Raw genomic sequence first — 13,076 nt, 5'->3', positions numbered from 1 at the left:
CGTCACACACCGCCTGGAACCGGGCTCAGACCCGCGGCCCTGCGCGTCTTCCCCCAGGTCCTCGCTGCCTGCCCCCCCAGCCCCCCCGCCTCCCGCAGCCGCTGGGGCCTTCAGGGCTGAGCCCTGCCCGGAGGGGACAGCCCGGCAGCCTCTGTAGACAGAAATAGCTACTCCTATTTAAAACTTACTCCTTTTCTCGTTCACGCGGCGCTGTTGTGTGCTGGGTTTGGTGGTGGTTGGGTTTTTTCCTTCCCCCCCGCCCCCCCCCCCCCAGCAGGGCCTAAGGCAGCTGCCCAGCTGGGACAGCAGCAATCGCTTTAGCAGGACTAGTGGACAGCAAGGGAAAGTGGCATCCCAGTTACCTCAGAAACACGGGGGAGACGCTGCTGAACACAGCCAGCTATGCAAATCCAGAAACAACTTTCTGTTCAAGCGCCGCACGAGCAGGGAGGGCTGCTGGGGTCTTCTTGCTGCTCCATGCGGAGGGGTGGGCAGGGAGGAGGACGCAGAACCAACACCCTGTGGTACCGGTACTGCCACGCAGGTAGAAACTGATGGAGGAGGTTGTGGTTGGTGCCATCAAACGAAGCCGGAGGCTGGTGTCTGATTGTCTTTGGCAGTCACGCAAAGCCAACGCAAACCACAGGGGAGGTGAGGAGGGGGAGGGCAGCTGCTGCCGATCAGATCAGCCAGATGCCAACGATTTTCAGTATAACTCATTTTATTGCACAACACAAACTTTATATCCACATTTTTTCTACATATTTTAAATAAAAAACATAGACTATACATTACCTGAAACAAAAAGTCAAACATAGTAAGAAATGATATGCTACAATACCCACAGTATTAAACATCACACATCAGCTTACTTAAAAACAAAACACATTTGGAGATAATTCCAAACCCTGATCATTAGCCTCCAGGCTGGATTTTCAAAGGCATTACAGGTTACAATGCATAGACACATACAAGTTATAATTCAGCAAAACAAAATCCATTTATAAAAAGTCACAGTGAAAGTGGAGGTAAACTTATACTAAGCTCGTGTAAGTAAAATGACTAAGAACTGCTGTTCTGGAAAGCAATTTCCAGTTAGAGGACTATATGCAGAAGATAATAACAACACAATTACCCTCTGAAATCTTAGCTTATTTGCAGAAAGATAATGAAAGACTGGAGGTTTTCTCTGTTTGTTACATGAAATTATGTTTCCATAGCCCAAATCTCTGAACTACCCTGGGTCCTCTCTACTGTGTGTGAACAACCTGAAAACAATTTACAATTGTTCACCTACAAATAATTAAAGAACAAACAAAGGGTTCAGTAATACCAATCATAATTTACAAGCCAGCAGGGTCTATAAATTGTCCAGATTAAAGTAGTTATTAAATGAAGAAAGTGAAAGAAGTATAATCTCCCAGAGGTTTATGAGGTGTTAAGAGATCGTTTTTCTACAGTATTTGCTGTGAAGTCTTCTCTTACCTGTCAGGGGTTGCATCCCTAACTTGATTACTTGGCTTTGCCATGCAAAGAAAGATCAGTGCGTAAGCTGTGGCATATAAAGGTCTTCAGACCTCCAAATACCAATGCCAAAATTCAGCTAGTGTGACCCCACAGCCACCTCGCCTGTCACTGCTGTACTTCCCAGGGTAATCCACAGACACTGGATTTTCCGACCCACTTAATACATCACAGTACAATAAACTTACACAGAAAATGGATGGACACAGTGGAGGTTAGCTGGGCTTCCAGACAGGGCTGGATCCTCTGCCTGATCTCACACATAAATGCTGCTGAATGTTCCTCACAGCACAAGAGTTGAAACAAAATGGAAAGAACACTCTGCAATGCAAACAATCAGCTCTGACAAGAGATTTTCCCTGTTGGCACTTCCATCGTCTTCCTCATCATGTCACCTGTCCCAGGTCATCTATAAACAAGAATGAGCAGTGAGAATAAAGTTGGGAAGGCACATTCCCAGGGGTTGCAAACGCCAAATGAAGCTAGAAAATCACGACCTTTAATTTTATTGCTATTTAAAAAAAAAAAAAAGAAAAAAGCAAACAAATGAGAGATCACGGGCTTATCCTTCAGCTCAGAGCAAGCAATAAACAAGGCCCTTAAACCCCAAAATACAGGCAATTAGGCTGAATACATATTACTATGAAACAGATGTAAGCCCTTAAAAGAAGAGTTTACATTTCTTAACAGTCTTCAGAAAAAAATAAAGCAGAAGAGTGAAATTAAAGTGATTATCTATACATAAGGTTTCTTAATTCATTTATTCAGGTAGTTTTGTCAGTAATAAGATTTTCTCTGATTCTTTAGTAACTATCAGTCACCATATTGTAATATTAGGAGAATCTCTTTAGTTTAAAACAGATTAAGTATTCACCTTGCAAACAAATTTGAGGGTACAGCAGAAAGAAGAAATAGGTTTCCTGCACATAAAGTTGTACATCTGAAAGATCAGAGAACGGGGCAAGGACCAAGGGGGAATCCAGGCAGAGTCATTATCACACTGTGAATCTTCAGGCTGGACACCTCATCTCCTCATGCCTCTTACACTTCATCTAACAGACTGAGATGTGGGGGAGTGTGGATGGGGATCTCACCAAAATCTTCCTTCAGAGCTTACGAGGACTGTCCCTGGGAAATACACTGCAGAACTAATTCCCTCCCACTTTTTCATATTTGCAAAAACCAGCACAGGCTGAATGCACAGGATACATTTTAAACAGGCTGTATTCGCTTCTGGGGGGCAGTGAGCAGCAACCTCTGCTGGCTTTAGATTTCGCTAGGAAAACACAGACATACCGAGAACCTTCAATAAAAGAACTGGCCAACCTGTCTTTCCCAATACATACATTGGAACAATCTGGCTCAAAACAGATTAGGGCTTAGCAAAGCTATTGTTTAAAGCAGTTTAAAATATCAATATCCTTCAGAGTTTGCTGGAATTTTAACCGTCGCTTCAGTAAAGGCCAGATTACGTGCTTGTGGCAAAGAGTACATTTCTCATACGAAAGAAGACTTCTGCCTTCAAGGACGTGTGGTAGCCAAACCCAACCCTGTGACTACTTCGTTTGGCTATTGAAGCCACAGGCATCTACACAGAGCAGAAGAACAGAGACTGCAACTGAATTGACAGGTGCTGGTTCTCTTAATGGACTCACTGTTGAGAATCAAGATTCTTCATTTTCCTGTTACTGTAACAGCCTCCACTCTTTCAGACATTGAACACCTCTGGGATGAGCGATTTTACAAAATGAGGGCAGGGGATATCTAAGGCATAAGCAGGCTTATCCGAAAACCAATGTTTAACTCAACCCTTAACTATCCTGCTAGTCTCAGGAAAGAGTATTACACAACTGAACAACAACAAAACCTCAAAAATATTCACATTAACAAATTCAGGTCCTTTCATATATTTTACATCATGAAGTGTCTCCCAGGCAGACTTCCTAAAACTTAAAAAAAAAAAAAAAAAAATCCATCAAAAGGGGGGGTAGACAGAACTTCCTGCTGCAGTAACTCACGGCTTTTACTGTTCAGATAACAAAGTCCTGAAAACCCCCAACACAAACCAAAGAACCCACATTCTCCTCAATGCAGAAACTGATCCTTCCTTATAGGTTTTGGTTAAAATCAGTTGGTTTTTTTTTTTAAAAAAAAAGAAACAAATCCAGCAGTCTCGGAAGAAAACATGCACTACGAGGACAAAAAGAATCTGCTTATGGCTCAAAGACTTCCCAGATCAAAGATGCTAGCACCTTCACTTTCCTCCAAGGAGGACAGAAGTCCAGCAATGAGTATTTCAGGTTACTACATAGAGTATTGTGGTACTCAAGTTAAGAAGCACGCACCAAGTTGAAAAGTTATGCGATTTTAAAATTTGTCTTAAACTCTTGAAATCAACATCAAGTGGATGCTGCACAAATATCTTTATCATGTCATTTCTGAGGGCTTTACAGATGAGCAGGTATCCTTCCTATTTTACAAGCATAAAACAGATGCAGAAACTTTTAATGTGCTATGAAATTGGCCAAGTCACTTAATATGAGACCTGATAGTATGATCTCCCTTTGCTCCCCGTTAAATACCACCAGACAACCCACATATAGATGGGAAGTTAATATGATGAGTCATGTTTTTGTTCAGACACGCAGCAATCTTAAAAAAAAAAAGCTAACAATTCTACTTTTTAAATAACTATCCCTCAACTCTCCCACCATTACCCCCAGTATTCATAAAAAACAGAGTAATCACTACAATCCAGGTATGTAATCAGTGCTTTGAAAATATTTGAGAGTTCTTATTTGGGGAGGGGAGTTTATTCTGACACGTATTCCTTTATGTCAATTTGGGACCAAAAATGGCATGTATCCTGCCTCAGAACATGAAATAAAAAGTGTCTTTCCCTCTAACTACATGAACTAAATGGACTGACATGTACTGTCCTTTTAATGATCTGCAAACATGATATACATAGCAACATCATATTGATGACATGAGACTGTTTACTGTATGACCGATTTGTCTATGGTGTCAATTCACAAACACAGGGTATTTGGGAGCATGGGGTGGAAAAGTAGCAGTGTAGATGATAAAGTGGCAAAAAGCTAAGTAGGAGAAGCACAGAGAAATAGGTAAATGTGTTCTAGCAATCCTCTAGCCTAGCTAGGTATGAAGAAAAGTCCTAAAGAAAAAAAAAAAGCAGTATTACATAGGTATTTAGTTTAATTAGACAATTATAAAGCACTCACGATATACAAAACCATCTATCATCTTAAACATGGATTTAGTAGATCAGCTACTCACATTTTTGCTGCAAACGCAGATTTCAAAAATTACGCTATATGCCAAGAAAAGTCAATAATGTTATATAAACCAGTTACTAGATTATACTCCCTCAACATCCACCTGCACAACTCTTCTGTTTCTGCCAAAAAATGAACACATATTAGGTAATATCTTCTAAATAATTGTAAACAAAGACTGCTTAGAAGAAGTGTGTCATTGCTAACAATATTGTTAACCTGCACAAATCACAACACAGAATGTATGTATTTAATGAAAGCATGTCAGCTCAAATCCATGTTTTCTATATTGCACTTATGCTGTCTTCTGGAGGATCTGAAGGATGAAAGCTTCAATTAAGATGTACATGGTACAGACCAAGATTTTAATCTTATCTTTTTGGTTAGGTAGTCTTCCTTCCTTATTTAAGCACTAAACAGGAGAAAGTTATAAAATATTGGGGGTGTGTGCACATTAAGAAATAACAAACATGATCAAAACAGGGATTTTGTTATTATAGCTTCTCTAGAACAACAGCAGAAAAATTCTTAAAGCCAAACTAAAAACCATACTGTTAAATCAGACTTCCATTTCTGCAAGTAGTGCTGAAATTCAAACCAGAGACACGTGCCACATAAATACATGTATGGGAAGCGGCAAAACCCACTGAATAACCCAGTAAAACTGCAATCCTCATTGTAGTCTCCAATTAAACAGATACTGAAAATCTTGAACTTCAATGTCTCAAGTGTACAAGCAGCCAAAACTTTGTAAGCCTCACCTTTAAGTTCGTCCGTCATTTTATCAGAAATTGTGGTTTACAGTTTAAGATTCTCGGGGAGGGGGGAGAAAAATGAACCCAGCAGAGTAGCAAAGAAACCATGCAAGCTTCCTCACCTTTTAGGGAAACTTCACTACTCTCAGCTTGACTTTTAATTTTGGGGTGTCAAACAACAACTTGTAACACAAAGGCCAATCAATATCTTGGAAAACCATTTAAACAAACTTAAAATTAAGATTCAAATGCATAAACTTCCTCCTTCCCTCCATTTCAAAATTTAAGCTCTGAACTTGAAACTCAGCACTTGACAAAGACCCTCTGCAAGTAAACTTTGCAAGTAACTCTGCAAGTAAAAAAATAAAAAACCAGAGATCATTAGAACTATATGCCCCCACCTCAGAGAGACAATTTACTAAGAATTCCTAAATTAAATACATAAAAGCATGACAATGCAAATAATTTGCCTCTGTTTTGCAAGACACTTTGATCATAAAGTTCTTAGAATTATTCTGAGAATTACCTCAGGTAACTGAGAATATTAATCATTGTAATTAACATGTTTCCTAAGTGTTTTGGTCAAAAGTTTAAGTAATATTCTTGGATTAACTAATCCAATGGAATGCAATATGCAAACACTTTCCCTCTCCCCTCACGATTATTTTGAGGCCACTTCAAGTGGGGTCTTCTAGAAAAATACTCAAGCTTTCTGTACCTCACAAAACAGTAGTATTTTCAGATGTTTGGATCAATCTTTCAGGTTTAGACATAAAGTAAATTCAGCTTTGAGATGTGATTAACGTCAGAAACGCAACAATTACCTTCTGAAAAGAATATGATTCTGCAATGGCTGCCTCTTTCAGTGTGGAAAGAAATTTCCTCCTCAGATATACCCATTTATAATTGGAGAAACATTTGAATATGAAGATTGACCTTTTTTCCCCTGATATCACACCAGGAAGGGTCAACAAATACATTAAAAATGAGACTTAATTGTCTGAAGAAGGTGTGGTGAAGGAAGCACTTGTCTAGTATCATCACTTGACCAACTCTAGAACAGTTATTCTCACAGAATGTAAAAAGAGTCAGTAACAAAATAATATACATTAAATATTCCTCTAACTTCTGCTAATAGGAACATACATACAGGGTTTTCTCATTTACCAAAAGCCTTTGTAAATGACCTGATTCTATTAGAGCTTCTTTTTTGTAAATACTGTAAACATTTAGAATTTCTAAGGCTAAAAACAGGCACAAGTCTTCCATGAACAGTTATTATTCCTAAAAGCATTAAGGAATATATTCCAAATCTGCTATTCCTTTTTCTAACAAAGAAAATAACTGAAATATCATATTATAATTCACAATGCAGATTCTTAATTAAAAAATGAATATAGCTTCATCGTGACGACAATTAATAATATATAGGGAATACTCCTTGTTTTGTTTTGTTTTTTAAATGACCTATTACATGAAAATTACATTTCCAGAATCTCTGTGCTGGGTGTTACTCAGTTTTATAAAGTGGTAAGTTTAAGTGGTGATTAGAACATTTGTAAGTGGGTAAAATTGAACCATGTTATGTCAGCATTATTAGCACCCCAGCTTTATAATAATGCAGGTGAGACCTGCAATATCCATTTTGCAGACTATGATACTAAAGCCACGTGTCAGGTGGCACCTTTTAAAAGATGTTAAGATGCTCCTCTCCATAATTTCCATGAGGTGATTTTGTTTTGTGCCTCGTTAAGGTACCTGAGCCAACAGTCTTGTTTCAGGCTGGTTTTTCAAGATTTCAGAGGTTTTTCAACCTCAGTAACAGGTTCCCTTTTGCTGAGCAGCGAAGCGTTAGCCAACACTTCAGCAGACTGATTCCAATACGTGTTAGCAGCAATGCATTTCCAGAGACATGTTGCAAAAATATTAAAAGCAATTGTCGTCTAGAAGTCCTTTTATGCCTGCACCATTCTGGACAAAATAACTCACCACCAAGTAATCTTGAATTCATAGATAGGACGCTTGCAGTAATAGTGATTTATCAGGTGTTTATCACAGACACCAATACACTGATGATCCACAGTTATCCCTCTGTCAGACAGGTCTGTCACAATACAGTGCAGAAGATCATATACATCAGCCACAGCCTCCCAGGGGCCAAAAGATACATCTACTTCGCAGTGATGTTCAAATAGCTTTGTCTCGCTTTCACTCCTTTCAAAACGTAAAGAATTGAAATGTGGGCATTCATAGGGAGTGATGGGCATCTCTTCTTTGAAGACACAGACCTTCAATTTTGCAAATCTTGCTTTTCTTTGCATAGCTCTAAGCTTTGCTATTTCAATTATCCGCTCCAAATGATCTAAAAAAAAAAAGTTGAAAATAACAATGAAGCGCCTAGCAAAAGAAAACAAATACAATCATTTTGTGTGAAACATACTACTGCAGTGTTTAACAAGTTATTCTTACCATAATACTAGCAGCAACAGGAAGCTGCACATAGCTAGGTGTAGAGTAATTGATTCAATCTGCTATCTTTTGTCCTCACTATAAGCCCAAGTTTATTCAGTGGCAGGTCCTAACAGAACAAATGCAGAGGCAGAGAAACCTTCTCATTTAATAAGCCTTGCATGTTATGGCCTAGATCTTGCTCCCTTTTAAGATAGCAGAAAAATCCGCATCCTTGGATGCGGCAGGAACAGATCTGGCGTGGAAACCTCAAAGATCTAAAGAGCATGAAAAGTATATAATAAAACTTCTCAAATACAATGAAATTAGTTTGAAAGTTGAAAGCAGATCTGAAAGCACCATGTATACTATTCAATTCACGCTAGAAGAAACAGTCAATACCATTTTATTTACCTTTGTAATATGGCATTAGGCCCAGGAAAGCTTGTCTAACTTTTTCTCCTTTCAGAGGCTGAATATCCTCTAGATTGTCTAGCAATGGTCCTATGGAATAATACTGAGCTTCCTTGTAAACTGACCTCACTCGTTCTCTTGGTGGCAGGTCACCAGACCGCAAGAAGTTAAGTATGTCTCTAAGAAAAGGGCAAAAATATTATTAATTAACACAACGTAACTGTTGCAGGTGGGAAAGGAGAGGAAATACTGGATATTCATTGTTTATTCCTTTGAGACAGAAATCCTTACACTTAGACAGCAACTGAAATAGGCATCATATTTCCAGCTTTTGTTTTTAAAAGCATTTGCCACATTCAAGTTTCAAAGTCATCACTTCACATTTTGCCTCTATTAATGTCAAAACTCATTCAAAAAAATACCATCATATTTTAAACAAAAAGTTCAAGGTGGACTAAGCACTTAAAATAGAGGAGGACACAGCGTTTCATGGGAAAGAGATCATAGTTACTGTATTTCAAATTTAGGTTTGTGACAAAATAAGTCTTTTCCATTTTCCTGGTGAATCATATACATGGACATTTTATCCCACACAGAACCAGGATTCTAGCTAAATGGATGGTGCATTTGCAAAGGAGGTGTTCTTTTCACAGGATCAGGGCCATATATGCTTTGTTATTATAATAACAGAGACAACATTTCCTTGTAGTTCTGAAACAGTGTTAAGCTGCAGGATTTTTTAACAGGGAAATATATCACTTTATAAGCATGAACCAACAAAACTGTTACTGACCATATCAAACCAAACAAGTGTTGCTGCAATCTTCATTAGAATGCCAACAAACAGCACGTGCTAACTTGGCACTCTTTGCCAGCTGTGTTTTCAATTCAGATTGATAACATCACAAATGAATTGGTTTTCCAACAAAGCAGGAGGCACTTCCAAATTGCCAAATGTAAAGAAACAATTATTTTCAAATAAATATAGTGGCTTAATCTATTTCTGTCCCAGATTATGCTACAATCCGAATGTGCTTTGAAAATAATTCAGTACTGTTGAAGAGATTAAGGAAATGTCTACAAAGCAGGAAGAAGAAATGTAAGTTAAATTGCAAAATCTGCTTTGGGCTAAGACATTAACCCATGAACGCTGCTTATCTTTTATAGCAATCTCAGACCAGTTCAAACAGAGCATTAGTATGATCATGGTAGTTTAATTAAAAACAAAGCAAAAGCTAAACACATAAGAAGAAATCCTGAAGGTGAAGGAATATGGCACTACCAGCACAAATAATTAAAAAAAAAATTCTACGAGGCTTGTTTTTTTACCAGTTATGTTATAACCTGTTTAAACACTGAAAGCATCAAACTTTCAACTGTTTAAGAAACCTAGATGCATTCCTTCCATTCCCACTCTATCATAAACACTGTAACATCAATCAAAAAACAGTGCTGTACAACAGAGCTTCCTATGAAAAGGACTGCCAAATACATTCTTTTTTAAAACATCAAAACAGCTTGATACCTTGGAAGGGGATACTCTAGAGGAGACAATGTACAAATTCAAGACATTACTTGTTTTTATTTTCCCGCTAAGTTCTTAAGAATAAAACAAATAGCTTTTTAATTGCAATATACTTGAGATGTTTTGAAGGTTTGGATGCCAGCCAGTCACATCTACCTACTACACAAATATGACTAACTAAAAGGAAAAAATAGTGTTAAAAATTAATTTTTCTTTAAATTCTTCAGTAACAACTTTTAAATTATACTGCTGAGGACACTGTACATACCCAAAGTAGGTTCCATCTCTGTCAATAAAGTATCTGCCTTCAGCATCTGTTGGAATATAGTGTCTTCCACTAAACATAGCCGCCAACATTGTGTCCTCATAACGTCTCAGTGTTGACAGTCTTGTTGTAAAATACATGCCTCCTACGTTTAGTGGAACAACTTCTGGAAACTGCAAAAGCAATCACATCATCAGAAATGAGCCTCCAGTCCTCTGCAGACATGTTCAGGCCAAAAGGGGTACAACTTCCAGAAGACACAGCATGTGACCTTTGCCACTGTGCCATAACTTGGTGCAAAAATGCTTCTTTCCTGGCCTGTTGCCACAGAACAGTGAGGTTCAAGGGTTAACAACTTGAGTATGTTGGTTGGCTTCTGGGTGTAATCAGTGAATGTTTTAATTTTACTTGGACATCTGAAACAGCAGTAATCACTCATCAGCTTTAATACCAGATATTCATTAAAAGCATTTGTGTCTCCTCGTAACTCTTTTGGGGAAAAGGAAAAACAAAACAACATACACAACCCAACCCACCCCCCTTAAACACACACACACGCAAAAGGTAGGAAATCTCAGGCCAACCTCGGGACTTGCACTCAGCTGCTACTCCACCGGGTTCTTTTAGATTACGCTACTATATGCTGGAAAAAAACCAACCCAGTGATTCTGTATTTACATTAGGTTTACAGCAGGCCTGAAAGCCGAGTACCGCACCTTCAGATGCCTGGTACTAGGCTAAACACTTAGTTGTATCTGTCAAGTACAAATATGGATGGTAATTCTGAGTAACGCTGCCAAGCTATTGAATTTAGTAATTTTATTAGAATTCAAGAGACTTCGTTTTATTCAACCATTTTGTTACTAATGGAAAATGAACTGGCTATGCTTAAATGCTCCAGCAAAGATCTCCGGAATGCTTCGGCCGCTGGGCGGTACGTGCTGCAGGCAGAGGACCTTCCCAGCTGCACAGTGCCGGAGAGCCCTTACCTGCTGAGGCAGCAGAGGTAGCGCTTGTCCCGCCTGGGTTGCGGTAGGAGTGGCCGGCTCTTGGAAATCATCCTCCGCATCCGAGCTCGACATGGCATCATCCGGGTTCCCACTCACTTTGTTCTGCCCCGTAACTACCACCATCCCTCTGGCTCCCCTAAGCAGCTCTGCTGGGTGGGCAGCCGTGGCACTGCCAACTGGGAAACCGGACCCAAATGACCCCGGCGCGCTGCCCACCGGCTGCAGCTCACGAGGCAGGCAGGGCACGTCCCTCCCCGGCCTGACAGCGGCAGTTCACCGCGGCATTGCTACGCGGGGCAACGAGCGGCGGACGGGCTGTACGGCGCTACCCCCGCGGGAACGCCGCTCGCAGCGCCGTCCCCAGGTCCGACGGGCACCCAGCCCCGCCAGCGGCCGGCTGAGCCAGCGGCCGCCATTGACTGCGCGGCGCGGTGCCTGATTGGCTCCGGCAGCCTTTGCAGCACAAATGGCAGCCGCTGGGTGGATCTGAGTGGCCGCTGCCCCACGCCGCCCACCGCCATTGGCCCAGCCGGGGGCCCCGCCCCGCCCCCGCAGCGCAGCGCAGCGCAGCCTGCGGGGCACGGCCGGCGGCGCGGCCCGGGCGCTGCTCGCTGCCCGCCTTCCCGGCGACGTGGGAAAAGGGATTTTCCGACCACACGGAGCGAACGGGCGGCCTCCAGCGCAGTGCACCGCCTGGCGCTGCGCACGGAGCGGCATACTCACGGCTTTAACGCTACGGATTACCCCGCGCCTCTGCAATGACCGTTTTCCTGCACAGCGACACCAGCTACGCGGCTGTCACAGGCCCTTTCAAACGGAGGGTGGGACGGACCAACCACAAACTGCATTAAAATCATGACTGAACAATCAGCACTGAAAAATCACCATTGAGCAATAAGCATTGAAAAAACACCTCTGAACAACAATCTTTGAACAACAACCATTGAAAGAGCAGAGGAGGAAAAGCTCGAAACCCTACTGTTCTCTTTAGGCTGCGCTATGTTAAAAAAAAAAAAAAACAAAAAAACAAGCACCTCCCGTTTCCAGGGTTGCTGTGGTGTCTCCGCTGGCGTAACAACATCCTAAGGAAGGTGCTGTACCACTGGAGGCTTCGTCTGGCTCTCTGACCCTGCAAGCTCCTTCTCTCAAATCATTATAAAATGGAAAAAAAAAAAAAGGAGGAATATTTGCACAAGCACATCTACATGTATTTTTTGACTGTTTCATAAAAGTTGCTTCCAATCAAAATAAACAAGCAGGAATGACATACAATTTTTACAACCATTATTAATTATTTTGCCTTACTAATTCTGCTAATGCAATGCAGAGAGAAGTAGGATACTCCTGGTCAAAACATATTCCTTACAGAGTTTATCAGAGCAAAACCTCCATATTCAGTGGGACTGTACACAGCCAACTCTCACAAAAATTTGGAGATGAGTTCTAGATGCTGTTTAATGCCCTAATAAACCGAGATAAGTAGGTACCATTAAGTTTCAAAAATTTCTTTTTAAACTGCAGCTTATTAGAAGGTTTATCTCAGCTCAAGACAGTATTTAATTTCTCTACAGTTCAGAAGATGGGCTTTCACTTCATAATCATTTTTCCACCACAGTACAATGCATAGGCAGATAAATAAGGACGGAAGGGCTTCTCAATGTCCACAGCTTATTAACAATTTTAAAATTTGTCCTGAAACGTTTATCCTGACATCATCAATTATCAAAAGAGTTAACTATGCCTCACAGATAAAGAACATGGACAAAATAAATGAAAGATTATTTTGGTAGGACTCTTCTAAAAAGTAAACAAATTATCATCAAGAAACAGCTTGCA

At 40.4% G+C, this 13,076-nt stretch overlaps 1 protein-coding gene across 2 annotated transcripts; it reads right to left on the bottom strand.

Annotated features, from left to right (window-relative positions):
- Positions 1 to 271: 271 nt before the first annotated feature.
- Positions 272 to 11,651, bottom strand: KCTD7 (potassium channel tetramerization domain containing 7). 2 transcript variants are annotated; one of them, XM_014280463.3, is made up of 5 exons: positions 11,220 to 11,651; positions 10,234 to 10,403; positions 8,441 to 8,619; positions 7,568 to 7,940; positions 272 to 1,933 (listed from the first exon to the last, which is right to left on the bottom strand). In XM_014280463.3, coding segments are annotated over exons 1-5 (867 nt in total). In that variant the 5' UTR covers positions 11,364 to 11,651; the 3' UTR covers positions 272 to 1,932. The 2 variants fall into 2 exon arrangements, with proteins under 2 accessions (XP_014135938.1, XP_005439837.1); XM_005439780.4 differs by lacking the exon at positions 272 to 1,933 and having other exon boundaries at positions 4,726 to 7,940.
- Positions 11,652 to 13,076: the final 1,425 nt, after the last annotated feature.

This window comes from Falco cherrug, chromosome 1, assembly GCF_023634085.1.
Source record: "Falco cherrug isolate bFalChe1 chromosome 1, bFalChe1.pri, whole genome shotgun sequence".
Classification (NCBI taxonomy): domain Eukaryota; kingdom Metazoa; phylum Chordata; class Aves; order Falconiformes; family Falconidae; genus Falco; species Falco cherrug.
This window is presented reverse-complemented; position numbering and strand designations above follow the sequence as displayed.

Excerpts from the sequence above, each read along its gene's own strand:
- KCTD7 (XM_005439780.4), bottom strand. The coding sequence starts at position 11,363 with ATGGTGGTAGTTACGGGGCAGAACAAAGTGAGTGGGAACCCGGATGAT. Across the intron at positions 10,404-11,219 it reads TACCTCTGCTGCCTCAGCAG|TTTCCAGAAGTTGTTCCACT; the intron begins GTAAGGGCTCTC and ends TTGCTTTTGCAG. Across the intron at positions 8,620-10,233 it reads AGAGATGGAACCTACTTTGG|AGACATACTTAACTTCTTGC; the intron begins GTATGTACAGTG and ends CCCTTTTCTTAG.